Below are 27,194 nucleotides of genomic sequence, written 5' to 3' on the forward strand. Positions count from 1 at the left end.
GCCCTGGGCAGCTTTTGCCTTCCCTTTCCTGGCCCCAGGAGGCAGAACCATCTACAAAAACCATCTTTAAAGCTAAAAACAGGGAGCATCCCAACAACTAAAAAGGACCAAACAAATGCCCCACCCTGAAAAACTGTAGCAGCACCAGAAAACACATTCAAGGTAGCAAGGCACAAATCACTCCAAATTAAGGGAAGGGTTGCCAGCAGAGAAAGGTCATTGCCTGCTTGCGGAAGGACAGCCAAGACGGGCCAGGCTGGCCTCTAGTGGGAGGGAGTTCCAGAGTCTCTGGGAGCGGCCACAGAGAAGGCCCTCTGCCGTGTGCCCCACCAAGCATGCCGGTGAAGTTGATGGACGTGAGAGAAGGGCCTCCGCTGATGATCTCAAGAGATGTAGCCTTCCTTGGACCCGAGCTGTTTAGAGCTTTATAGTTCAGAGCCCTGCAGTTCGAATTGTGCCCGAATTTCTGGCCAAAAGCACGAGGAGGGCGCAAGTGGCACGTCTTTCCGCTAGAGACCCCCCAGCTAGGACCATCGCTGAGCCACACAGGCCACGTCCAGAAAAGCAGCAGCAGGACCTGGCACGCAGTTCCCACCCATGCCCAAGGGTCGAGACCTGGCTCCAGAGCAGAGACCTGGCATGCAAACAACTCTGCTTAGCTTTTGAAGAAACACCCACCCCACCCCCGCAAGGTAGCCCCTTGCCAACTGCCCCTTTCAGCCACCTCATTTTCTGGGGGGGGGGGGAAGCAGTCCTAGGAGGGGGGTTGCAGTCCGAGCAGCCCTGCTCCCAAAGCACGGGTCCCCGACTGTGCTCGAAAGGCTAGCTTTGTGCCTCCTTTCAGTCTGTGTTTCGGGCCGGGGGGAGCAAGGAACTGCCTCCCCACCAACACCAACACCTTTGTGGCAGCAAGTATAGGATCTGGTCCCGGAGAACAGGAGCAGCTATTTGAATGCTCTCTCTCTCTTTCTCTCTCTTGAGAGAGAGAGAGAGAGAGAGAGACCCTAGCAGCTGAGCAAATTTATTATCTTCTATTTCTTTCATTAATTCACATACTGCCCCGTTAGTGCATTCTGGGTGGTTTGCAGCATAATAAATCATAAGCCTGCCACAATAGGGTGATAAATAAAACCAAAGGTCTATAAAACATCGTGCCAGATGCTCAATATCTTAAAAACAAGACAGGCTTTTTCTGGAACCTTCTTACATCCTAATATAGTGGTGGTGTTCACATTTATCATATTAGTCCTGCCGCCTGGCCTCCGTATCCTTTTAGTTATTTTCCGTTACATTTTGTGGGTGTGCTTGCGTTTCATTTCGGTGTTATAATTATCCACGTGCATTGTTTCAAATTGTTTGATGACGTATTTGTTTGACGTGTAAACCGCCCAGAGTGGCCTTGGCACCCAAATGGGCGGTATAAAAGTCAAGTAAATAAATAAATAAAACTCTGCTAAGGTGGATACAGTACGATCGCGTGATCTGCCCACTGCTTTGCTGTGCCCTCTACCAAAGCATGGGAGGGGGTGTGTGCTCAGCTTTTGACAATGCAGGAGACCTCCATGCACCTGGCAAGACCACCTGGCCGAGCAGACGCCCCTTCCCAGCACGGCCACCCTCTCCTTCCCTCAGAAAGCAGGCCACTGGGCAGCCGGACTCTCCTGCCAGTCGCCTCCTCGTCTAGGAAACAAACCCAGAAGGAAAGGCGACAGCCAACACGGGGGTCCCAAGTCCACCTTGCTCTTCCTTAATTACCTGCTTGATTATAAACAGGAAGCCTTGTGGCACTTTGAAGAAACACTCAAAGTGGGGAGAGGAGTGTTCACTGCTCCAGGCTGTGGTTTGGGACACAAAGCTCCAGCAGCGGATGATTTATTCTGTCTTGAAGGGCCCCCAGGACTTGTCCCGGCTGGAAAGGTGGCCTGTGGCTGTCCCGCTTCACCATTTTGGGATCAGATTTCACCTTTTGCCGCATTGCAATGATCTTGAGCACATGTTTTGTACAGGAAGTTGAACTACACTATTTTAACTGTGAATTGAATTCAGGTTATCATTCTTGATTTTTTTTTAAATCAGCTTTCACCATCAGATTCCGTGTGACATCTTTCTCAGGCCTATTTTTTTTCTGGGGGGGGGGGAGAAGAATTCGGTTTTTGGACGATGTCTTCCAGACTTCCTCAGCCAGCCAGCCGCTTGGGAGTTGTCATTCCCAACCTCGAAACTCTGATCTTCCTCCACAGGTTCATTTGCCCAGAGGCCTTTTGGTGAAAGTTGAGAGGCGGCTGTACAAACACTGTGGTCATCGTGGCGATTTGGAGGAATGGCCTGAAGAACAGTTTGCAGCAAAGGCCTTTCGGACCAGCTAGCGGGCTGAGTAAGAAAAGGCAGTGGGGTCTTGGTGTGCGTGTATGGTGCTCATCCCCGTCTCTAAGCTGTAGAGCCAGCGTTTGTCCATAGACAAAGGAAGTGCATATACATTGGTACTGTATAATCATTCTTACATGAATCTCTGTAACTTTATTTTGTAATAAAGGAGGGCTTCTAATTTTAAGCTGGGTTTCTCTTTAGAGAAGCAGAGTTTGTCCACTTTCTTAAACGCCATTAAGCCGCTCCCAAATTATGGCAACTCTCATTAGGTTTCTGGGGGTATGAGACATTGGAGGGGTTTCCTTTTGTCACTCCCTCTCCCAGTGAGCTTCCACTGCCATCTAGGGATGGGAACAGAGTCTTGAGCTCCTTAATCCCCTATACCAGCACTGGCTCTTTGGATTTAGCTAGATTATTCAAAGCCCAAGGCTTCCCTCTGTCCATCCTATATATCTCTGCTTGAAAAAGCACCTCACGGGACAAAGCAGAACCTATTTGGAGGTCGGTGAAACCAGGGCAGGAAGCAGAGAGAAGCGCTCCAGGACAAGAGGATGCTTAGAAGGCCGCATGTAGTCATTCAGGGAGGAACACACGTGGCAGAGGTCCCTCGGCTGGGCATCAAAGCCGGAGAAGGTCTCCCACAACAGGCCTGGGGGGGGCGATGCTAGTGAGCCATGAGCTGGACCTCCATGGAGTCAAGCCCCTGGAGCAGTGAGCAAAGCCATCCTTGTAACTGTGTTGTGAAGCTTTTCCCTGCCCTTCTCTCTTTTACCCAGGAAAGCAACCTGGAAAAGTGTCAGATTCCAACTTGAGGAGATGCTACAGAGGTCACTTTATGGGTGGGCATTTTAAAGAAAAACATCGCTGCCACTTTAACGTAAGACCTCGGTTTTCCTTTTAACCATCACCCTGTCTACTCCCTACCCGAGCACAACTAGGCTACCAACAAGCAACTGTTGCTCGGTCTGGGCAGGAGCTATTGATATGGTGCTGAACCACCTCCGTGCAAATCTTTTCCGGGCACCTGGTTTCACCCCAACCCTGGCAAAGCAGGCATGCGCAAACTGAAAACACCCACTAAGGTAACTTTTCACATCCCAGATGAACGGAATGGTGTTGGTGGATGTTCACCCCCAAAGGCATTATTTGGCGCTAAAGGTGCCACAAAGCCCCGCTGGTTTTGCTGCCAAGGCCACAGAGAGGCCTCTTGGATGGCTTTTCCGGTGGAGGGGCCAGGGGAAAATGCTCACTTCCAGCCCTCCTCGGGGCTCAGGGTCGCTCTAAGGGAAGCAAATGCATGTGATGCGACAGCAGGAAGGGGGTGTTGCTCACCCTCCCACATCGGGTTAGGGCACGCCTTATGCCTTTGCCAACAAGACCTCATCACCCGCACAAACGTACAGCAGCAAGAGCCACGGCTTTGGAAAATATGCTTTAATCACCAAGTCGGCAAACCCCGAAAAAGTTGCTGGGTTGTCACAAACCTCGTTAGGACACCCCCCCCCAAAAAAAGTGCCAACGGCTCCCCCGGCTAGAAAGGCAGAGTGCCGCCACCCTCTCAGGAGACAGGGGCAGCCTTGGAAGGGAGCCAGGGAGGCTCCCCCCCCAGCACTGTGCAAGGACGGATTGGGGCCAGGAGACACGAAGGGAAGCCACCCCACAGCGGATGCCGACGAGGCTGCCCCCAATTGTGGATGACTGGCCAGAGGGGCGTCTCCCCTGGGCTCGGGGTTCACTGCTTGCGAGGATGCCTCGGATGCAAAGCCCGCAAAAGGCGGAAATGGAGGGAAACAAATCAGCAGAAGTCTTCTTTTCAAGTGTCAAGGAAGGGAGGTTGCCTCCACCTCTGTGGCTCCTCACCCGGCCCGGCCCTCGGGGCCCCTCAGCCTCCCTAGCCAGAACACCCCACTCATAGGGAGGCCAAGCTCCCTTCCCCTTGAGGCCCACACTGGCTTCAGGCCTTTCCCCCCGCTGGTCCGGGTCAAGGCGTGACCGGGAAGAGACCAACACTCCCGGGTGCCCTTCGGAGAGCCCAGGGGGTCCCCCAAGGGTTATTGCATTGATCCAAGATTCTGGCTCAAGCAGCACCTGACAGACAGCAGTCTCACACACACACACACACACACTCACACACATGAGGTGCTACACACAAACACGCAGAAAGAGAGAGAGAGAGAAGGCAACTTCCCGGAGTGAAGATCAGGGCAGCCTCATTCCTGCCCTTGCTGGTGCAATGGGGGGGCCAGGGGTCTCCAATAGAGGACACCAGGACACCCAAGCGGGTTTTGCCCTTCCCAGGCCTCCCCCAGACCCTCCGGAGGGGAAAGGACGGAAAAGGTGCGCCGTCGTCCGGCGAGGTCACTGGCTCCCTTCGTAGTTCAGCACATAGTAGTCGTGGACGTACATGAGGACGGCGACCGGCTGCCCGATCATCAAGGAGATCCACACAGCCGCGTTCCCGTAGTTGCCCCGGAGAAAGCGCCCAACAAACCAGGCCAGGGGGATCTGTGCGGGGGGAGGCAGGCAGAGAGCCAAAGGTGGGATGAGGTTGGACAGAAAAGAGCCGCCGCCCTAGGCCTCTCTCAAGGCCGGCCAGGAAGGAAAAAGGGTGGGCACCACGGGACCCTTGGCATGCCAGGCTGGGACCCAAGGCTGGGACCCTTGGGCAGAAGCCCGGGTCCTGAGCGCCAAGCGGGCTCTGCCGAGGGCACCCTAGCCGCCTGCCCGGCCAGTTCTGCTCCTCACCTGAGCTGCCATCCCCATGAACGCCCAGGGCCGGAACATCTTCAACGGGACACTCACCAGGTACTGCCGGGGGGGCGGGAAGGGGGGGCAGAGGGGGGAGGAGAGGAGGAGGAGGAGGAGAACGTGAGGAAGAACACAGGAGCATCAATGCCACAGAGGGCCACAGCTCGGTGCATCATCCAGCAGGGGATCTCTCCGCCTGACCCCAGTTTCTGAAGAGGAACCTTCTGCTCAGTCCACAGGGATACACCCAGGAAAGAGTTCGGTCTGGGCCATGGACGCCGCACGGGGCGTCCCGAGGAGGGACGAGTGGACAAATACGCCTCCGTCACGCTTGGCAGAGGCACACCCGCCGCCCTCCGCAGGACGAACCACAAAGGCGCCCAGGTCACGGCCACCTGAGCTGCCCGGTTCTGGGCAACCTGAGCCCCCTCCCGGCACCCCCTGGCCTGCCCCCCCCCACCCAAGGAGAGGCTTCCCGGGGAAGGCCTCCGACTCCTCACCTCATGGAAGAAGGCAGAAACCAAGAAGACGGCCACCTGAGCTGTCCATTTCCCGACACCCCACTTTATCATGGGCTTGTAGAAATGCCTTAAGATCGTTGGGGGGGGGAGAGAGAGAGAGAAAGGGGGTGGGTGAGATGAACTGTGGTGTCTCCCAGAGGCGGAAAGGGGCAGCTTGGCCCCCCAGGCCCAGACCTGCCCCTCCATCAAAGCCTTCCAGCATGAGTGTAAGCAGTGACGACAAAAGTTGTTCCTGCTGAGGCCCCCCCCCCCCCCGAATACCAGGCAACGACGCTGATCTACGAAGGGAAGCAAATTGCAAGGGAGCGTGGACACCCCGGGGACAGTCTGCTGGGGGCTGAGGCCGTCCCGGCCAGGCTGAGGAACCTGAAAAATCTGCAGCACAGGCGGGAAGCCAGGAAGGGCAACATCCCACCCCTCGGAAATGTGGGGGCGGGGGCGGGGGGGGGGAATAACCAACCACCCAGCAACGTGGCGGCTGTGGTGCTGGTTCCAAAAGTGTATTTTGTGGTCTGGGGGGACCTGCAATCGACTGGACAGCAGAACTGCAGCTCCTGGGAGCTCTTGGCAGCACAAAACGCCACTCCCCACCTATTCCCCCCCCCGGGAACCAGCAGGGCTCACGGAAAAAGGCTGGACGGAGGAAGCTGCATGAGCCTTCCCCAACGGCTGCAGGGCCTGTAAGCAACCAGCTGCCTTGGACCGCATGCCAGGTCCAGCAGGCCTCCCCCTTTTGGGGGCTGCGGGGGGGGGGGAAATGGCCAGGGTTGAGGCAGGGCAGCGTTCACCCCAGCTCCCCCCCCTCCAGGCTCCTTTGCCCAGAGGGCTGAGGGCAGACCCTCCCTGGCTCTTGCTCCTCCTAGGAGACTTGGGGGGGGGGCTCAGAGGTAGAAAAGCCAGCTCCTGCTCAGAAATCCATGCCTCCTCCCTCTCCACCTCCCACCCCCCCCCTCCCCACTGCCTTCCGAAAAGCAGGAGCCTCCCAGCTCAGCCGAGGAGGCCTACCTCAGGCACCATTTGTGGACGGGAATGTTCCAGTTTTGCCAGAAATAGGTCACGGACTCCGAGTTCCTGAGGAAGCAAAGGAGCAGAGCAGGAGACGGCATCAAGAGGGAGGGAGGGAGGGCAACAACAGGGGGGGCCCTTGGCCACTCTAAATCCCCCCCCAAACACCAGCCAGAAGGCGAAAACAACGCCCATCTTTCCTCACCTTCAGGGACACAGGCCAGGAAGGTGGGCACGTTTCTGTTTCCCCAGCCCGCCTCGCCCGGGCCCAGCCTTCCAGGACACTATTAAAACAAGCGCCTTAACCCCCCCCCCCCAATGAAGGAAGCAGAGGCCTGGATGCCTTCTGCCTCTGCCACGGTGCGTCAGCAGCATTTCGGGGCCTTTCGAAGGAAGGGTGGGGCAGAATGCCCACCCTCCCGCCCCCTCAGCACTAGAGACGGCCCCTGTAGACCCCCATTGAACACAGAGTGTTCCAGCCCAGCCCAGGGGACAAGGGCGGGAGAGGGCCAGGAGGCGGCTGGAGGGCAGGACCCCCACTGGCCAGGGAGCCCATCGGCCACGGGGTTGCTGCCCTGCCAGCCCTTTGAAGCTGCAGCAAGAGGGGGCCAGGGCACCTTCTCTCTACGGCTGGCTGGCCGGCCGACCCCTTGGGCCAAGAAAAGGGGCAGCCGCCCACCTGCCCGCCTGCCCGGAGGACGTTCCCTCCCGCTGGCTGGGACCCCCAGGCTCACCACCAGTCCCTGTAGAACTCCCGGTCGCCAAACTGCAGGATCTCGGCCATCACGTTGAGGGTGGAGTGGAAGAACCAGTAGAAGAAGAGGAGCCAGATGAGGTGGTTGGGGACCTGCCGGAGGGAGGGAGGCACCAGGCAGGCGCGAGTGAGCCCCCTTCCGCTCCCCAACAAGGCAGGGCCACAGAGAGGCCCCACAGACCAAACCCGGAAGGGAAAGAGGGGGCGCGGCCTTCCCCGTCCTGCCTGGAGTCAAAGGGCACCGGCCGGCACAGACCTCGGGCCTCGAGGCGGGATCAGGCCCAGCTCAGGCCTTCCCCAGAGGAAGCAACCTTCTCGAGAGCAAGAAAAAAAAAGGGTCTGGGACCTGCCCCTCCCACTTTGGGGGAGAGGAGGAGGGCTTCTTGCGCTGGATCAGACCAAGGCCTGTATCCTATTGGGGGCCCCCACGTCCTGCCTCCACCCTTTGGGCCAGGACGCCTCGGAGGATGGAGGCTCCGCCGGCCATACTCACAGCCAACTTCAGGAGGCGCTCAATGATCCGGGAATAGTCCATGTCCTGCAACCAGAGGCCAAGCTCAGGGGTCTCCTCCAGGGCAGGGGGACGTCCCTGCCTACCCTTTGCTAGGAGGGTTCCCCCCCCCCACTAGCATCCCTCTCTCCTTGGCCAGCCCTCCCCAACAGCTGGGGAAAAGGGTTGGGGGCTGAGAGCTTGGCATTCTTTGCTCAGCTCCCTCCCCCCCCCCCCGCTAAGGGTTGGAGGGCAAAAGAAAGGAGCCATGGGGGGGCATTCTTTCCAAACAGAGAAATCCTCTCTCCCCCCCCCCCATGCATGGCTTCAAGGCTACACCAAACCCCCAACCAGGAATCCACAGGACGCTGCAGCGATGAGGGAGTTAGCAAGGAAGGATTACCCGAAAAGTCTTCATGGAGTTCTGTATTGTGGGCACCATCCACTGGAAGGAAAAGAGCAGAGGGCAGGTGAGGAGGGGGGCAAGCAGCCAGCAGGCGGTGGGAGTCCCTCCCCCCCTCCTCACGGCTCAACTCCTTCTGTGCCTACGGACGAGTCTCCCTCCTGAAGAGGAGGTTTCTCCCGACATGGAGAGGCCCCAAAGCCAGAGAAGAGAGGAGGCGAAGGGGAGCCCGTCTTAGGGCCACAGGTAGTCTGACCCTCCCCCAGCAGGGATTTTGGCCAACCCAATCCTAGGGCCACACGGGAGAGAGGACCCAGGTTGGGCGCCAAGGGCATCCCCTGACAGGGTGCTGGCCGGGAATTCCCACCCAATGCCAGCTGAAGAAAGAGGGGCAGGAGGAGACCAAAGAGCAGCATGAAGTTGCCGCACCCCGCCCCACACTGACCTGCTGAATCAGCCCCACCATCAGCTGGAGGAAAAAGAGCTGGAAGGAAAAGAGAACCGGGTTAGGGGCTGAAGGCGGCCTCCGTGCCCAGGCCCCTCTCCTCTACACCCCAGGGTCCGGCTCTCCCTTTTGAGAGGGAGGGAGGGTTCCTGCAGCAGCCGTGCTGTGCAAATCCTGTCCCCCCCCCCCGACCCACCCACCCACCTCAAGGTGGGCGAGCGATTCTGAGTGTTTCCTCTGCAGCCTCCCAAAGGGAAGGGAAAGTGACTTTGGCTTGACTGCTCACTGCCGCTGAGCCCAGCCCAGCCCTGCCCGCTCACCTCTATTTTTGTGTGTGTGTGTGTGGGGGGGGGAGAGCAGAGTCTTGGGGTGGGATGCACTTAGAAACAAAGTTAAAAACAAACACACAAAACACACACACAGAGGGGGGGGCATTCTCGTCCTGACTCTCTCATAGACATACGGATCCAGACCGTGGCCTCACCATCTCAAAGAGCCTGCGCAGTAGGAAACGCTTGCGGATGCGCGGGGAACGGGGGAAGTTCAGCTCATAGCACAGGGTGGGTGCAAACACAAAGTAGTACATGTCTGCAGAGGAAGGGCACATGGCATTAACACAGAGCAGCCCCTGTATGTGCCCGGGTGTTACACCAGGGCGCACCCCTCCCCCCGCAGGACCTGCCGAGCCCCATTACCTTTGCAGTTCAGGTTTGCTGGGTAAGACACGCCACTGGAGGCCACGTCCCCGTTGGCTTTCTGTGGCCCAGAACCTGGAGCGGAGAGAAGCAGAGTCAGGCCAGCCGGCTCCCTTTGCTCCCCTGGATGCTCCTTCGAGGCGTCTGCCCAGCTCTGGAGACAAGCCAGTCCTCTGGAACAATCTCTGAATCCCCCCCAACCCCCCTTGGCAGTCTGAGGATCGTGGTGGTGTGCAGGATCTGGAGGACGCCAGATTCTGGGGGTCCCTCTGGTACTCTGCGCAGCTGAGGCAGGCCAGGAGGGGAGGGAGCGCTGGGCACCCACAAAGGAGGACACGAGCCGGTTCAGCAGCCAAAGTGGCGGGAGGGCGGCTGTCGGGCAAACGTGGGCTGAGGCGCTGCTGCTCTGAGGACCTCACGGTCACTGCCAAGAGAAGTGCCTCCTTTCCCTGGTGCCAGTTCAGGCCCTGCAGCCTCCCCTCAGTGTGCTCTGTACAGCTCAGAACACACACACCCCAGATCCAGGCTTGCAAACAGGGCTCCGTCCCTCAACTCTGAAAACCTCGTGCCTGGTCAGCCGTCCAGCCGAGAACCAAACCTCCTGGTCTCGCTGAGACCAACCCGGAGCTTCGGACCCCAAGTGACAAACCAAGGCCAATGTCTTAGGGCATTCGTTCTTAAGCACAGGGAGTTCTCTTTCGCTTCCTCTTCTACCCACAGCGGAAGAGCACCCTCTTCCTCTTCCTCCTCCTCCTAGAATTCCTCCATGCCCCTTCTCCCCGCCACCGCCCTCCGGGCCCCGTCCCAACACGAGCGCGGGTCTCCCTCAGCCTCGGCCCCTTCAGGACGGGCAGGGAGGCTCACCGGAGCGCGTGCGGACGGCCTTTGCTTGCCTCTTCTCACGGCACCACCTGTTGACGTCCTTGAAGGAGAAGAGCTTGAGGAAGAGGATGGTGTGGATGCCGAGAGCCAGGACAGCCCCAACTGCAGGGGGGAGGGGGGAGAGAGAAGCATCGGGTCAGCTCCAGACACACACACGGACACACACACACACACACACAAACCCTGCCAGCCAGGAGCGTCGGCCCAGAGTGGGGCACTCCACGTGGAAGCCTTGCAGGACTGAGGAATCAAGCCAGGCCAGGGAGGGCCACAACATCCACACGCCGCAGCACAGAGCCATCAGGCCCAAGGCTTTTGGGGGCACACGGAGCAGCCCAGGGCCCTGGCCGTGGGGGTCTAAGCCGTCCAAGACACCATGAGGACCACTCCTGCCAGAAGCGTCTCTCTCTGCTGGGAGTTCGCATAGGGAGGCAGCTGGCTGGACCCCATTGGGGGCAAGTGAGGCCCCAAGGAGAAATGTATGGGGGGCTGGCAACGGGGGAGGGGTGGCCGCCCCCATCCTGCTACAGAGGGGCAGCTCTTCTTGAGCGCCAACCAAGGCGCTTGCATGTGTGTGCACGTGTAGAAAATGACCAAGGGAGGCTCACCAAGACCATCACCACCGCCGGTACCCTCCAGATGTTTCGGATTCGGAACTCCCAGTGTTCCTCAGCCACAGGCCTGCTGTTTGCGCCTTCTGGGAGCCGAAGCCCAAGACAACAGGAGGGCACGGATTTGGAAATGCTGACCTAAAGTGACTCATGTCCCAGGGTGGAAAAATCAAAAACCACAGAGCCCGTACCCACCACAGCTTTCTCGCAAGGGACACCCCCAGCCCAGCCCAGCCCAACTCGCTCGGAGGACTGGAAATTTGAGCAAAGTGGCCTTTTCAGTCATAGAGCCATAGTCAAAGTGTCACAGAGTTGAAAGAGACCACGGAGGCCATCCAGTTCAACCCCCCCCCCCCCGCCATGAAGGAAAAAGATTCAAAAGGGAGGACAGCATCCGAGCATGTTTGGGGGAACAAAACAGAACAGCTCTGCCCCAGAAAATCCTGACCCAGGATGACCGACTCCAGCCTGGCTGACGCAAGACACACCGCTTGGAGAAGGGCGTCCCCTGCTCTCAAGCCCTCCGAGAGCTTAGATAAAAAAGGGAGTGTCTTTATTACAAGAGTCGGACGTTGTGAATTTGCCACCAGGGCTTCAGGCTTTTTTGTCGTTCTTTAACCAAAGAACCACGGATTCCCGCTGCCAGGACCCCTCGCTGGAGCCGTGCTCATGGCCTTTGCCCCCCACGACGCTCAGGGCCACGGCAGAAACCCAGGGGTCCCCCGCCCGGCAGCCCCGCTGGAGGGCCGAGCACCCACCTGGAGTGATGGAGGTGACCGCCAGCACCACCCAGGCTGGGAAGCACAGGATGGTCAAGAGGTTGAGGGTGTGGAGGACGGTCCCGCTCCGCTCGGACAAGGCGCCCTATGTGAGGCAAAGGGAGACGCGGTCACGGCCGATCCCCAAACCAGGCAGCTTGAGCTCTGCCCCTTCTCACGTTGCCCTCCCCCCCCCCCCACTGGCTATCCGGCTCTTTCGCAGCCCTGACCCCGGTGAGGAAGAACCTGACCCCCCCCCCCCGATGCACACACGCCTGTTGGGAAGTGGTGGCTCGCTAACCAAGAGGCGAGAGGGAAGGATGCTGGAAGGAATTAAAAACTCTGCCCCCCCCACGAAAGCAGAATTTGAGAAATCCTTCCCCCACCCCCACCCCGCCACAGCCCAGATCCTGCTTACCACCGCCAGCCTCTTCTCTATGTGCAGAGCCGCGAGGATGAACACGTTGGACCCTGGAGAGAAAGAGCCAGCTGCCCATCAGCAGTGGAAGGGGTGGGCGCCAGTGCCTCGAGCCGAAAGTCACCAACAGCCTCAACCACGCCTCTCCCCCCCGCCCGCGCGCGCACCTGGGGCTCCCCAGGGAGCCACTTCCCCCTCGTTCTGGTCCTCCAGGCACTTCCTGGGTCTGACAAGATGATGCTTCACATTCACACACACACACACACACACACACACACACACACACAGAGGTGGACCAACCAGAATGTGCAAAAGCTTTCCCATCCATGCGCAGAAGACGCCCAGGGAGGCCTTGAGCAAGGCCTGGAAGGCTCGAGCTTGGAGAAATCCTCTTTCTTCCTTCCCTCCCCACCCCCCCCCATTCCTGTCCCTCCCCAGCCCGGGGAATTCCACAGAGCTCTCAGTTCTGCACCACGGGTATATCCCCCCCGTCTCCACTCACCAATCACAAGGCACAGCGATGGCCAGCTGTACGGATCTTTCAGGAACAAGGAGATCACCTGGATGGGATCCACCAGGATGCCGTACCTGAGGGGCAAAAGAAGACGTGACCAGTGAGGCTATGGGGTGCTCAGATGCTCCCCTTCCACCCCACCACCCCTGCCCACCCCACAGGACTGCCTGGACCCAGGAGAGGAATAGGGTGGGGGGCAGCAGGAGGGCACCTCCAGGGGATATCGGTCCCACCTTGCCAGTGTTCAAGCTGACGCAGTCGAGATGTTGACCAGCCGGCCGTAACCCCTTCCCTAGGTGGTTGACCTGATGCCCATGGCCCTCCGTTTCTCCCCTCCCTCCCCTTGCCAAAAGCCCTAGGAATTTGTCAAAGATAATTTCCCTGCTGAAACAGAGCCAGGGGGGATGGTAATCAGCCACCACCATGTTAAATGGGGGGGGGGGCACTGATTCACACAAAAGACGTGTATTGGAACATAAAGTAATGTCTGGGCGATGTTATGTCTTTACCGACGGGCCATAGGTAAAGATACGTAGTAAAGATACAGGTGTTGGGAAGTAGCTATCCGTGCGAGTGTTATTCTACTGGACTGATTTTTTAACTCTGCTAAAAGACAGGCAGAGAGGGAAGGCGAGGGGAATGCAGTGGCCCTTCTGAGCCACACGATGGCAGCACCGCCTTCCAAACCGGCAACAGCTGGGAAGCGAGGCAGTTCAAGCCCTCAGCCCAGCCGGCTGGTCTATGCCCACCCGGCCCTTCCCAGCCACAGGCCTCCTCGGCGGACCTCCTTCCTTCCAGGGAGACCGCTTGGGAGCACTGCAGGCCTGCCAGCAGACTGGGCACAGCAGCTTCCCAGCTGTTTCCTGAGGACCCTCTGTGGCCTGAGAGGTTTGGGCCAGGAAGATGACCCCCCCCCCGCACGCACACACGCACACACACACGTGCAAGTGCAGGGGACTGTACCTGGGACCTGTAAGGCTGCCTGCAGGGCTGGCCCCTCCAGGGTGACCCCTTTGCTCAAGCAGCATCGGGAAGAAGGGGTTATTATAAGCTTTGCAGAACTTATAATCCATCTTCTGCTCAGAGGAGCCTGGTGGCGCAGGGGGGTTCAACGGCAGTCCTGCAGCCCAAACTGCTGATTCAATCCCAGGGAGCTGGCTGAAGGTTCACTCAGCCTTCTATCCTTCCAAGGTGGGTAAAATGAGTCCCCCATCCATTTGCTTGCTGGGGGGAGGGTTGGGGGAGACGATGTGTAGCCTGCATAATTCACTTGCTAACCGCCCAGAGCATGCTTGAAGTGTCATGGGGTGGTCTAGAAGCTGCATGGTTTGCTTTGCTTGCACAGAAGCCAGAGAGCAAGCTGAACACACCGGTGCTGGGTGCAATGCCTTCTGAGCTGCTAGAGCTGGTTCCTGCCTGCCCTGATGCAGGACAGCCCCCACCCCTGGCACCACACAGCACTCCTCACCCCTAAAAAGCCAGGCCATCCTTTCCCCTCCACTCCACCCAAGCCAAAGAGAGAGAGGGAGAGAGAGGGAGAGAGAGAGAGAGCGCACCAGCACTTACTTAATGAGGTTCTCCAGGAAGAGGCGGGCATTGCTCAAGACCTGGGAAGCAGAGAGAAAGAGGAGGGTTAGCATTAGCAACCGCAGCAGCAGGAGGAAGCAGAAACCAGGAGCAGCCCGGGCAGGGAGAACTCACAGAGAGAACCATGAAATGGAGTTCGCTCTGCCCTGCCAGCCAGCAATAATGCTTCATGAAGCCCGAAGAGCCGCATCCTGGCAAGAGTCTTAGCAAGCATCCCAACAGACAGGACAAGTGTGCTGATCAGAACGTCTGACCCAGGGAAGCAAACCAGTGTTTCGCGCAGGCACGGTGAACAATCCACAAGGGCAGCAGTCCTTCTTCTGCAGTCTCCCTCCTCCATGCCCCTTGCGGGGGGGGGGGGGTTAAAGGAGGCCCAAATGGGCCCAGGAGGTCAGCAGCCAGCCAGAGGAGGAGACCCTGCCCCAGAGACTGCCTGTTCTTGCTTCAGACACAGGGCTCCCACCTTCTGTTCCATGCAATGACAAGAGCGCCATCCAAGCCAAAAGCCTCCAAAACTGCCTACGTGGAGCCTCCAGGGGAAGGACAGCATCTTGACGAGTTATGCTTTAAGCCCTGCCCTTCAGTAACCTCGTCTGCTAAGAGAGCCAAAGTTATTCTCGTGTTAAGCCAAACTTGTGTTTTTGTAGGTCCTTGGGGCTATAACATCAGACCTGAAGCTACTTAGCCGCCAGCACGTCTTCATTCTTCCAAAGTTTTGCAACTACAGAACAGATGCATTTTGTGCTGCCTCCTCCCACAACAGCAGCAGAACCTGGATCCATTTCTGGGATGTAGACAGAACATTCACCATAACGAGCGAGAAGCGCCAGGCATTCAAGCTGGATTTGGAAAGGGAAAGAAATGCTAGAGGTCGTATCGCAAATATACGCTGGCCGATAAGCATATTAAAAAATTCACAAAACAAGCTGGATTCAGTTCAGAGGAAAGGGGAGTAGAAATTGATGGGAAGAACCGGTAATTTAAGGTATGCAGCTATGAAAGAATGTGAAAAGAGTGTTAGGATTATGAATGCACTGCTTGAGAGCAAGGCCACAAAAAAAAAAAAAACCCATATGAAGATATTCTAGGATGCTATGGACAGAGATGAGAAAGCTGACAGGTGGGGAAAAATTGCTTCGTTCAAAATGCAGCATCGGAGATGAGCTTTACAGAGTGGGTACTCAAATGATGAAAGCTGGTCGAGCAGCTCAGTGGCTTGAGTCTCTGGCTGCGGAGCCAGAGGTTGCGAGATCGATTCCTCCCCTGGGAGGAGGAGAACAGTCTGTTTGGCCTTGGTCGAAACTGGAGGAAGGGAGTGGGAAGCCCCTTCCCAGCCTTCTCTACCTGGAAAACCCTGAAAAGGGCTGGGCGTGAGTCGGAATTGACTTGAGGGCAAACAATTATTAATTAAAATGACTAAGCGGAGGTTGTTGTCTTCTCAAAAGACGATCAAAGTGCAAGTCTCACTGGAAAAGGTGATCATGCCAGGAAAACCAGCAGGTGGAGAGGAAAGAAGAACATGAGATGCATTGACTCAGGAAAGGAAGCCACTGTGGAGTTTGCAAGACCTGAGAAATGCTGTCCATAACGCGACCTTCTGATGCCTTAACTCACAGGGTTGCCTTAAGCAGCTGGAAGGGATGCGGTGGCCCATCGGAACAGCCGGATGGCCTTCGTCCCCAGAGGCTGCTAAAAATGACCCCTCTTGCCCCAGGAGGAGCCTGACGAGGGACCGGTCATCTTTCGCAGCCCACTGACCAGGGGATCTGCCTCTGCTGCCTCCTCAAAAGCAGGGCTTCCAGGCGCTCGGGGGACATGCCGCTCAATGAACACAGCCGCGTCTGCTTCCCCTGTGGGCCAGCGCTGGAGCGAGACTCCCGAAAGGGACCACCACTCAGACAAGAGCCGCCCGAAGCGATCGGTGGAGGACCGTCCCCAGAATCCCTCTGTCGGTGCCTCAAGATTGACTGAAGGATTCTGGGAGCTGGGATCCAGAAGATCTGCTCTTACACGGTTCTCACGAGGGGACCCCCTCATGCCCTGTGGGCAAACAGCCTCTCCTCTTCCAATGCCAGGTGGCCACTCTGCCCTCTCCATGCCTCCATTACCTCTGCCCCCCTGGCAGAGGGCAAGGTCGCCTCTACGCTCGCCAGCGGCCCTCCTGTCCCCACTCGGCTTTTGCAGAACAAGGAGAAAAAACAGCAGATGCTCTAAACCGAGGAGGCCCCATCGTCTCGCTTCGGAGCCCAATTAGGAACAGAGGCCAGGATCAGGGCCCATGCATGCCTTGGACAGAGCTCCAAGACAGGCACCGGGTGTGGAGGTGGGGGGGAGGAGCTGCCCCCTCCCCAAGGCCCTGCAGGATGAAGCTCTCCTTGTGCCGCTCCCCACGGCGAGAGGGGAGCAGGAGGTGAGTGCTCAGCCGAAGAGGCTCCCCACCTGCCTCCGCTTTCACAAGACAGACCCCTGCAGATAAGCCAGGGCAAAGGGTGCCTGGGCAAAGGGCATGTGGCAAGCCAGATCTTCTCCTAACGACTGTATACCCGTTGCCCCTGCCACACCCAGCCCCTGCCCTCTCGACAGCCCCCCCCCTGCCCGCCCGCCAGGGTCTACCTGCCCTGCTATTCTGCCCTGGTTTAGGTCTGGTGCCTCTCAGGGGTCTGTGCGGGCTTCGGCTTGCTCCTCCTCCTCCACAAAGCCTGATGTGGCCTGGAAGGTTCCCGAGCAGCCACAGTTTGGGCACTGCTGTTAAGCACCCTGGGGCAGAAGCTCCTGCGGACAGGCGGCAGCCCACGTCTCCAGCCAGGCCTGAAGGGGGAGGGAGCCTCCGGAGACCCACGGCAAGGTGGGAGGGAGACTCGACTCGGGGTAAGGCAGGGAGGAGAAGGGCAAGAGGCACAAAAAGCAGGGATCATTAGCCCTGGATTAACAAGCCGCCGACTGTGTGGCCACGAGCCACACCCACAGGTCACCTGCCCAGGTGGGGTCCTTGCTTCCTCCCGGGGACGGCTGGGCAAAGAGCCACCCTTCAGAGATGTGGCTGTGTTAAGGACTGATAAATCTAATAAAATAAAAATAAAATAAAGTAAGCAAGCACAAGGACTGTCCAGGTTTCCCCCTTTGGCACTTCTGCGTTACACAAGTCCGCCCATCGGCCAGGAGAAGGAAGAGGAGGAGGAGGAGGAGGAGGAAGGGACCCGAAGATCATCTGGGCAAGGGCCCCAGGCAGAAGAACACAAGCACGTCAGATGCTAAATGTTACATAAGAACGTAAGAAGAGCCCCATCTAGTCCAACTTCCTGTAGATCAATGTGGCCCCCACCTGATGCCTCTGGGAGCACACGAGAGACCACGAGAGACCTGTCTCCTGATCCCCCTGCACCCCTATCATGGCTTTTAATCTGCAATGGCCTTCTTCTCCAGGAATCTGTCCAATCCCCCTTTAAATGAATGTAGGCCAGCTGCTATCACCACATCCAGTGGCAAGATGTTCCACAGACTAACCACACGTAGTGTCAAGAAAGACCCTCGATTGGAGTGAATGTCCTCCGGTTCTAGTATTGCGTGAAAAGGAAAATAGCCCCCCTCTCTCCACTTGATCCATCCCCTGCACCATTTTATATGTCCCAATCATGCAAGTGAAGTGACAGGACCATGGGGGAGAGGCAATCCTCAACTAGGGCAGACAGCAGGGCCCTCCTTGCCCCCCCCCAAACCCCTCATGTCCTGTGCCAGTCTGCCACAAGGACGAAAGAGGCCGGATTGACCCTTTCCTCAAGCTGCCCACCAGCACAGCAAGATCTCTTTCCAGATCTGTCATGGACAGCTCAGAACCCATCAGCTGATGAATAGCTTTGATATTTTTTCCCCCGTGTGCATTACTTTACATTTTCTTATACTGAAACGCATTTGCCATTTTGCCTCAACTATTCTCCCAGTGTGGAGAGATCCTTCTGGAGCTCTTCACAATCCCTTCTGGTCTTCACTGCCCAGAAAAGTTTCGTGTCCTCTGCAAACTTGGCCACCTCACTGCTTATCCTTGTCTCCAGGACATTGATGAACAGGTTGAAAAGCACCAGTCCCAGGACAGATCCCTGAAGGCACATCGCTCTTCACCTCTCTCCATGGTGAAAATTTGCCCACTGACCCTCTACTCTCTGTCTCCTGCTTCTCCACCACTTCTCAATCCATCAGAGGACCTTGCCTTCTTGTCCCCTGATGGTGGAGTTTTCTCAGCAGCCTTTGGTGAGGAACTGTGTCAAACGCCTTCTGAAAATCCAGAGAGACAAGACCCACTGGTTCACCCGCATCCACGTGCCTCTTGACCTTTTTGAAGAATTCTAGAAGGTCTGTGAGGCAAGACTGACCCTGACTTTGCTGATTCTCCCTCGGCAGGGATTGTTTTTGTGTGTGTGTGCTTTAATAGTTTATCCCGGGTCCCCTGCCTTCCCTTTTTAAAGATTTGGCGTGAGATGTGCCACCCTCCAGTCCTCTGGCACTGTGGCCGTTTTAAGGGACAAGTTGTCTATTTTAGTTAAGAGATCAGCAACTTCATCCCTCAGTTCCTTAATAACCCTTGGAGGGAGGCCATCTGGGCCTGGCGAGTTATTGATCTTCAATTTATCAATTAGGTCTAAAGCATCCTCTCTTTTTAACCTGTGCCTGATTTAATTCATTAGCGAGGAGGAGCCCTTCGGGCAATGGAAACTGGCTGAGGTCTTCTGTTGTGAAGACGGATGCAAACAACTCGTTTAACTTCTCTGCAATCTCCAAGTCCCCCTTTACCTCCCTCACCACCCGGAGGGCCAACCGCTCCTCTGGCAGATTTCTGGCTTCTAACATATTTAAAGAAGCTTTGATTATTCCCCTTTATATTGCCGACCGACCATACGTTTCTCAGAGTCTTCCTTTGCAAGGCAGAAAGTTCAGAACTTGTTCCTTGGCAGCCAAACAGCTTTCTAAGGTTGCAGAGAAAAGGAAGCCACCGGAGGACCAAAGAGAGGCCACGGAAGAGCTCTCAGCTCCCTTCCAGTCATGGGGGGGGGGCAGCTGCCAGCCAGGGGCAAAAGGCCAACCAAAGGCAGCAGACGGCACACATTCGGAGGACAAACCAGATGCACGCGCACCACCAGCGGCACCTTTTAAGTCTTCCCAAGTTGAGCTGCAGAAACAAATTCATTATGGGATCTGGCGCCCATGTTAGCCGACCCCTTGGAGCACCTCAGTGGGGCTGGGCCTTCCTCTCCTCCTCGACCGACAGGAGAAAGGAGGTCCTGTATCTGCGGGCACCGATCTCTGTAGCTACCAGAGATGTGTGGCTTTGCTGCGTGGTCTCCCATCCAAGAACGAGCCAGGCCTGGCCCCGCTTAGTCTCCCAAACCGGACACGGTTTGATGTATTCCAAGGTTGCATTGGGGGGGGGGTGGCAGGGGAAGGAGCAGCTGATCAGAAATGTCTTCCTCCCCAGCATCTCCTCTCCAGAGCAGCTTGGGATGTTTGGGGACCTAAGTTTTCAAGTCTGACGAGCTGTCCTACCTGCGGCTAACTCAGGTCCCAGGAAGCAAGGGCAAGGCCCCCTGCCCCTGCATCCACCCCACCTGCTAGCTGATGGGGACGCTCTCCTTGGCACTCGTCTCCCCCAGGCTCCCAAGCAAGGCGTGGCCCCTCCCCACAGCTCATGCTCCTGGCTCTGCAGACGCATGCCGAGGCATAACACATACGGCCAGTGCACAGCTGCGCTGAGCATGCTTGACTGGATGCAATGCCGCTTTCCAAGGGTGCGGGAGGAGACAGAACGCATTCGCGGTGCAGGTTTGGCATGGCGGGGGTGGTGGCGGCAAATCAGAAGCCGGAGGCTTTGCAGGGAGGTGTCCAGAAGCAACAGCGCTTGCACGTGATTCTGGACTCCTTCTCCTCCGCCACTCTGCTCTTTGATGGGTTTCGGACCTCGTTTCCACTGACGAGGGGGCAGCAGGTTGTGCCACGTCTCGTGAGGGAGGCAACGCACCCCTCTTGAAGCAGGAGTCCCCGCCTGCCGAGAAATATCGGGGTGGGGTGGGGGGACCTAGGTCCCTTGCGGGGAGCTCTCAGTACTGACCTCCTCAACGGGCAGGAGGTTTCCTCTTCTGGACTACACCTCCCAGAATCCCCAGTGGGCCATGGCTGTGGCTCAGAAATTCTGACCACCATAGTCCCAACAGAGGCCCTCTCACAGCTGCAGCCCCCTCTGAATGGCAGAGACACGCACAAACCTCAGGGAGCCCTGAGCAGAAAGGGACCCCCCTCTCGCTCTCCTCCCCCCCCCCCACAGTATTTCCTCTCGGCTCCCGATGTTCACCAGAGGCCCCGGCGACAGGTAGCCCTCTTGCGGCCGACTGGCCCCTGTGAGTTTTCTTTCCTCTTTTTTTTCAACAGCAACGCACCCTTCCTCCCCTCAATGCAGATCCGCCGGGAACCAAAGATTGACGGCCAGCAGAAGCAGAGCCAGGACAAGGCCTTCTAGGGGAGAGGAGAGCCCCCCCCCCACAGATGCCTAGACACCACCCCTTGGGGAGAAGCCAGCTGGCCACCAAACGCACCCTCTCCCTCAGGCAAAGCGCCCTGTGAGCATTCGCTTCCTTGCAGGCCCAGAGGCTGGGAGGACGGAGCCACTGACCCCACAATGGCCTCTCTTGTGCTGCCCAAGAGGTCCCGGCCGCCTTCCCTCTGGAGCACAGCCGTCTGGCTGGAGGCGGGCCAGCTCCCCCGCTCGGAGGACAAAGAGGAGCCGGCGCTCGCTCGCTCGGGGCTGCCAGGCACAAGCGGGCCGCTGATGCCGGGAGGCTCCCTGGGACGGAGGCTTGGGGACCCTCCGGTTTCAAGCCTTGGAGCAGGAAGCGGTGCGGAAGCAGGAGGGGCGGCACGGGGCGCGCTACTCACCAGCATGACCACGCACCAATTCAAGATGCCCCGGTAGTTGCTGTAGCCACTGGCCGAGCTGAGGAGGGAATCCTGGAGTTTGTGGCACCTGAGAGACAGAGCGAGGGGCGAGGGGTTAGAGAAAGCAGAGCAAGCGGTCGCCGGAAAAAAGAGGCAAAAAGGCAGCCAAAGATGATAAGGGGTGGCCGCGTCAGCACCCAAGGCGGACCGCTCCAGAAGCCTAGAAAGCTTTACACAGGCAGGCTTCTAGACCCCATGGGGCACAATGGAAGAAGCTCTTGCCAGGGGGGAGCGAAATGTCCTGCGCGGGGCTGCCAGGAAGGGGACTGCATTCGTCACGGGGCCCTCCAGATACAATGGAGCACGGCAACCATCACCCCCGGCCAGCATGAGCAACGGGAACACTGGTCCTACAAGCAGAGGACGCCAGGCGGAGACTTGGGCTTGCACAAAATCTACTTCAGGCTCTGGCAGAGACAACGCCGGCTGCGACCACCGACACCCTCCTGTACGCTGTATGTGGGCTTGCCCACCACCTGCACTTCCTCCGGGCACCTTTCTGAACACAGCCACCTGGCAACACAGCGGGTGAAGAAGAGAAGGAAAGAGGGGGGGAGCTGCTGTGGGGTGCACCTTTTGGGGGGAAGCTCTCCCCAAGGAACGCTGCCTGGTGCAGACCCTTCCGGACGCTGCGTTTGTTGGAACAATTTGGGCAGCCGTCGGGCGCAGGTTTGCTCCGGCTGCCTTTAAGCAGCTGTACTCGACCTCCTTGGAGGCAGACCCTCGGCTCCATAGTTTGGAAAGGCAAATCCCAAGGACTCCAGACCAACGTTCGCTTGGGTTGAAGGCCTCCACCTAAGACACCGCCACCGACATGAAAAGGGTCCCGGCGGAAACACACAAACGCTCTGCTCCGACCCAGGGGCCCCTTCTGGGCTTGGAGGGACTGAGCACTGCCTCCTACCGGCAGCCTAACTCTGCCTTCCCCACCGGGCCAAGGACTCCCTCCAAGGGCACCGAGAGAACGAGGACATCCGGCCATTCTGCTTCCTTGGTGGGGTTTTTTTTTTGGGGGGGGGGGGTCGGTGTGCCTGGGCTGCTTTTCCAAATGTACCTGCAATCCCTAGAAGCAAAGTTAATTGGAAAACCGGCCGCGCCTGAAAGCACCGCCCTCTTTCTTTTTCGCCACCTGGGGCTGCTGGGCAGAAAGAACCTGAGCCAGAGCAGGGCCCTTCAGCAGCAGCCTCGGGCAGCAAGAGACGCTCCCCCTGAGCCAATTCCTTTGAAGAGGACTCTGGCGGCAGGCCTTCCTCCTCCTCCTCCTCCTCCTGCCTCAACAGAACGGGGAGATCTCTTCCTGAGGATGCTGCAGCGCAGGCAGGCGTGCAGCTGCTCCTGGCAGGGGGTGCACCGCCTGATTAGGCCAGGGCGACGCAAGCTTTTGATCAGAACACGGAGGCAAGCAGCTCTCAGATTACAACCTGCACGGCAGGAGCGAGGCAGGCAAAAGGTTCCCCCTGCGGGGAAAACAGGCAGCTCCCGAGACTCTCTTGCTGCTGCGTAAGCAGGGAGAGAAGCCTCCGACGGGGAAAGGCCTTTCTCGGAGGTCCAGCTCCTCGGAGCCACACTGCAGAGCCAGATGGGCTTTGAAGGGGGCAGATCCCTCCGCCAGGCAGTTTGCACGCATCAAGGTTTCGCAGGTGAAGGGTTTGCACTATCCTATCTTCGGTCCAGTCCCGCAAACCGTCAGCTGCCTGGCACGGCCAAGCAGGTGGGCCACAAGGCACCTTGCCAAACACACACACGGATTTGTCCCCTCTCCCATCAGGGGCCAGTGACGTGTGCTCTGTGCTTCCACAGAGAGACAAAACCGGTCCCTCTGAGGGAGACCAGGCGGCCAGTGGGCCCGGCAGAACAAAAACAGGATCACATTCTCTGTTTGGAAAGCGGGTAGGGCGCCGCCTGCTCAAACCTGCCCCCAGCAAAAGCCTATTATTCGTTTGCATCCGTCCAGGCTGACGGAGCAACTGGACCTGCAACAGTTTGCTCTGCGCCAGCGCAAGGCGGAACTCCGATCTAGGTCGGAGGTCCGCCTGCTGAGATGGCCCAAATCTCCCTGGCACCGCAAGAGACGCCTTGCAGGTGCCAGGTATGTGCTCACCTGGGGCTGGCGCTCGGCCAAGGGCACAGCACCAGAAACGATTATTTTGCATCTGACCAAGAACACTTCCCTCTTGGCACCGCCGTGTCACATCCAACAGCCCAGAATCAGCTGCCCTTTGAGAGGCACGATCCTCCCCTGACACGCGAGGTGGCTCCACCGTCCCAGCTGGGAGACGCCCCCTCCAGCTGCCATCAGAGTCCCACCCGGCTTCTGTTCATCCAGAGCGCGAAAACCATGTGCTAACCATGGTTGTTGTGGGTTTTCCTGACCATTCGGCTGTGTTCTGGAGGTTTTTCTTCCTAACGTTTCGCCAGTCTCTGTGGCCACGGGCATCTTCAGAGGACTGGGGTCGGAACTCTGACCGTGTTCGGGTGTAGCGTGTGGGATAGTTGAGAACGCAGACAGAGTTCGGACTCCTGTCCTCTGAAGATGCCCATGGCCACAGAGACTGGTGAAACGGTAGGAAGAAAAACCTCCAGAACACAGCTGAACGGCCCGAAAAAACCCACAACCACCACCAACTGGGTATCGTCTGAAAGGCCCCACAATTTGCCCACGACTCTTGCACTCATTCGCCTCCTACTTTCTTCCCCTTGCGGCCTTTGAGCGCCCCGTAACTGTTAGCCACATCTCTCCCCTTACGGGTCACCCTAACCCAGCCTCTTAGGAGCAGCAATGCAACACACACACACACAGAGTTGGGAGGGGCTCCCCACCCTACATACAGGTGGGACATTTTGGGAGGACCGCCCGTCCCAGCTGCCCTTGACAGGTGAGGACGTTCATTCTTAGGGAATGGCAAGCTTTGGCCCAGACAGGGTGGGCACAGGTTAGAGGGAATGACCACCCAGCCGCTGGACCGGACGGTGCAATCCTCGGCCGATGGCCACCCCAGCCTGTGAGATAAATACCATAGCTCGTTTTTCCGAGCCTCCCCCAAAATGACGGAGAGCACCCACCCCCAGGTGGGCGCAACATGGGCCGATAAGAGAAGAGCCCCCCCCCCAGGATGAGCGCCTCTCCTCCTTAGGCCCAGGGAGGTGCAAAGGGGGCGCCTCCTGCCGCTGGTCTCCGAGGGGAGAGGCGCTCGCTGCGCCCGAATCTGTCCCCGCGCGTCCTGCGCCGGATCCTCTCTCTCTCTCTCTCTGGGGAGGGGCAACGGCTCCCTTCTGGCGCCCCCACACTCTCCAGGAAGCCCCTGGCCCAGACCCGGCCTCCTCTCCCCCCCCAGGATCCCCTTTTTTTCGAGGCGGGGGGGGAAGTCCTTCTGCAGAGCCTTCCCCCTCTCCCCCCCCCCCGGTTATGGGCGAGGGCAGCCCCCCCCCCTCCTTTGCCTGCCCTTCGGAAAGCAACCCGGAGCCCCGGGGGGGGAGAAGCCGCAGGGGGCTCCAAGCAAGGCGGGGGGGGCGCCGGCTGAGGCTCCGGGGGCGGAGGGGGGGCATTCCGGGACGGCGAAGGGGAGAGGAGGGCCCGGGGGGGGGGGGGGAGCCACCAGGAAGTCGGCCACGCAGCCCGGAGGAGTCACGCCCTGCGGCCGGGAGGAGAGGCCGTCGTCGTCCCCCCCCCCCCCGGGGTCCGGGTCCAAGGCTGAACCTCTTTCTTCCCCCCCCCTCGGCGGACCCCCCAACCACCCACCCACCCCGAGCCCCCGGCTCGTCCTCGGGGACGCAGCGGGCGGGAGGGGCAGGGGGCGCGCCCCGGGATTCCCCCCCCGCCGGCCCCCGCTGGGGGTTCAGCCGCCGCCGCCCCCAGCCCGCCTTCGGATACGTGGGTGGGTAGGTGGGGGAGCCCGCAAAGCCCCTCCAGCGCAAGACCCCCCCTCTCCGGAGCAGGCCGGGACCCCCCCGCCAAGGACGCCCGCCCCACCGGGAGGCCGCCTTCCCTCTCGCCCCCCACCCCACCCGTGGCCGGCCCGGGGAGGGTCCCCGCAGACGCGCCCCTCGCTTCGCCCTCCCCGCCCAGCCCCGCTTTTCCTTCTGCCCCGAGGGAGGGGACCGGGACCCCCCCCGGACGCCCCCTCCCCCCGCACGCACCCGTTAAATGAGGGAGGGGGGAGCCCCCTCCCGGGGCGTACCTGAAGTCGGCCCTGCCGTCGGGGGGCCCAGCGCCATCCCCGGCGCCCTGGCGGGCGGAGCGCAGGTTGGGCTCGGGCGACGGGGGCTGCTGCCTCGGCCCGGGCCCGCCGGCCGCCCGCCTTCGGGGCTGGTGGGTCGGGGGCCCGACGGCTCCGGCGCCCTGGCCGCGCTCGCCCATCTCCTCGGCGCTCGGAGCCGCCGCCGCCGCCGCTCCTCCTCCTCCGCCTCCTCCTCCTCCTCCTCCTCCTGCAGCCGCCGGGCTCCCAGCGAGCGCCGCCGCCGCCGCAGCAACAGCCGCCGCCTCCCGCCCCGTCGCGAGCAGCGCCTCGGGCTCCGCCCCCTCGGCCCCAGGCTCCATGGCTCGGGAAAGCCCGCCTCGCGGAGGTCCTGGCCGCGCGCGCAAGGCCCCACGGGAGACGTAGTAGTCGCGGCCGAGGGGTGGGCCGGCGGCCCTTTTGTTCCCCAGAGGGCGGGCCCGGTGGCTGCTGGGAAATGGAGGCGCACTCCCCGCCTCCTCTCCGCGCGGTCCGAATTTAAAAGGGCGGCGGGGAGGGCGCGGGGCAGGCTGGGAAGAGTAGTCTCTGGGTGGGCGGGGGCGGAACCCAGCGCCGCTTGCCCTTGAAGACTTAACCCTTTCGCTCTCTTGTCTCCCATGCGGTCGCTGGAGGTAAAACCCTGGAGGCGAGCGGTCGTTTATTTACTATTTGTTTACTTATTAAATTTATGCCCCGCCCATCTAGACCGAAGTCTACTCTGGGCGCATAACAATAATAGAATAAAAAACAAAAATATATAATAAAATAAAAAACAGCAATAGTAATATAGCTCAAGATGGGGAAAAATATTCAAGTTTCCTTTCGTTCGGCCCCTAATGGACGAAATAAGGGGAAAACAGCAGCAGAACCCCACCCCCACCCCCGCGGGATGGACAAGGGGGGGGAATGAAACCGAGAGCGTCTCCCCCCAGGACGAGACTCCGCCTCGTTGGACCGTCGAGAAGACTTTGAAGCCAAGGAGGAAGAGCAAAGGTCAAGCCAAGGGGGGGGGGCGACTTGCATACACGTGCGTGCAATTTATGTCTCCCCACGTGTACAAAAGAAGATGCTAACAAAATGACCGAGATCACGCTATGGAAGGGGCCTGTTTCTGGTCAAAAATCTTCTACCGTAACATTTTAATTTGTTTTAGATTTTGCCTGTGTTTTATACGTCCATACTTTTAAATTGTGCAATGGTCTGATGCAAATAAAGGCTCTCAAAGCATTATTCCCCCCCCCTTTTAAAAAAAGGGTTCTGCTTCTAAACTTTTCAGAACAAAGCTGTGAGTAATTGCCTCACCTAACCACCCTGAGGGAAGAATGCTCAGAGTTGCAGTCCCAAAAAAGAGGAACTTTTCCTAACTTGGGTGCAGACCCGTCCATCTCATGAGGGCAGCATTTAGAAAGGAGCAGGAGGGCCTGAGACCCAGGAGGGAGAGACAGAAGGATGTGGGGGACCGGATGGACTGGCCTGCTGGGAGACGGGGCTCAGCTTTCTTACTGTAAGGACATACAATCAGGTTCTCTCCCCCCCCCCCTTATTTTGGGTGCAAAGTCCAAGTTCCTTGCTCTGCATTATTCATTTTTGCTGTTGCTGACCCTGGAGAAGGAGCAGGGCCAGGCTTTGTGAGCACCACAAGGCATGCCCCCTTCTCTCCCCCACCCCCATATAAAAGTGTTTATTTAATTGTGAGGGCCTACATTCTGAGATGCAGAGGCTTAGACGCTCATTCTTTTGTCTCCTCCCCCAGCCTTTTTCCCCCCTTTCACTGGCTTGGGTTGGCACTCCATGCATACCCAAA

General features: G+C 58.6%; 1 protein-coding gene across 1 annotated transcript; it reads right to left on the minus strand.

Annotated features, from left to right (window-relative positions):
• Nucleotides 1–3,786: 3,786 nt before the first annotated feature.
• Nucleotides 3,787–25,779, minus strand: DGAT1 (diacylglycerol O-acyltransferase 1). The gene is made up of 17 exons (XM_072999626.2): nt 25,355–25,779; nt 21,117–21,204; nt 14,178–14,218; nt 12,600–12,685; nt 12,098–12,150; nt 11,680–11,785; nt 10,293–10,412; nt 9,429–9,503; nt 9,218–9,321; nt 8,734–8,772; nt 8,289–8,330; nt 7,889–7,933; nt 7,376–7,488; nt 6,642–6,707; nt 5,616–5,703; nt 5,113–5,175; nt 3,787–4,872 (listed from the first exon to the last, which is right to left on the minus strand). Exons 1-17 carry the CDS (start codon nt 25,711–25,713, stop codon nt 4,726–4,728), a joined length of 1,635 nt encoding a protein of 544 aa, XP_072855727.2. The 5' UTR covers nt 25,714–25,779; the 3' UTR covers nt 3,787–4,725.
• Nucleotides 25,780–27,194: the final 1,415 nt, after the last annotated feature.

Source organism: Pogona vitticeps, chromosome 4 (assembly GCF_051106095.1).
Source record: "Pogona vitticeps strain Pit_001003342236 chromosome 4, PviZW2.1, whole genome shotgun sequence".
Taxonomy (NCBI): Eukaryota; Metazoa; Chordata; class Lepidosauria; order Squamata; family Agamidae; genus Pogona; species Pogona vitticeps.

Excerpts from the sequence above, each read along its gene's own strand:
- DGAT1 (XM_072999626.2), bottom strand. The coding sequence starts at position 25,713 with ATGGAGCCTGGGGCCGAGGGGGCGGAGCCCGAGGCGCTGCTCGCGACG. Across the intron at positions 7,934-8,288 it reads ACTCCATGAAGACTTTTCGG|GACATGGACTATTCCCGGAT; the intron begins GTAATCCTTCCT and ends CTCTGGTTGCAG. Across the intron at positions 7,489-7,888 it reads AGCGCCTCCTGAAGTTGGCT|GTCCCCAACCACCTCATCTG; the intron begins GTGAGTATGGCC and ends TCCCTCCGGCAG.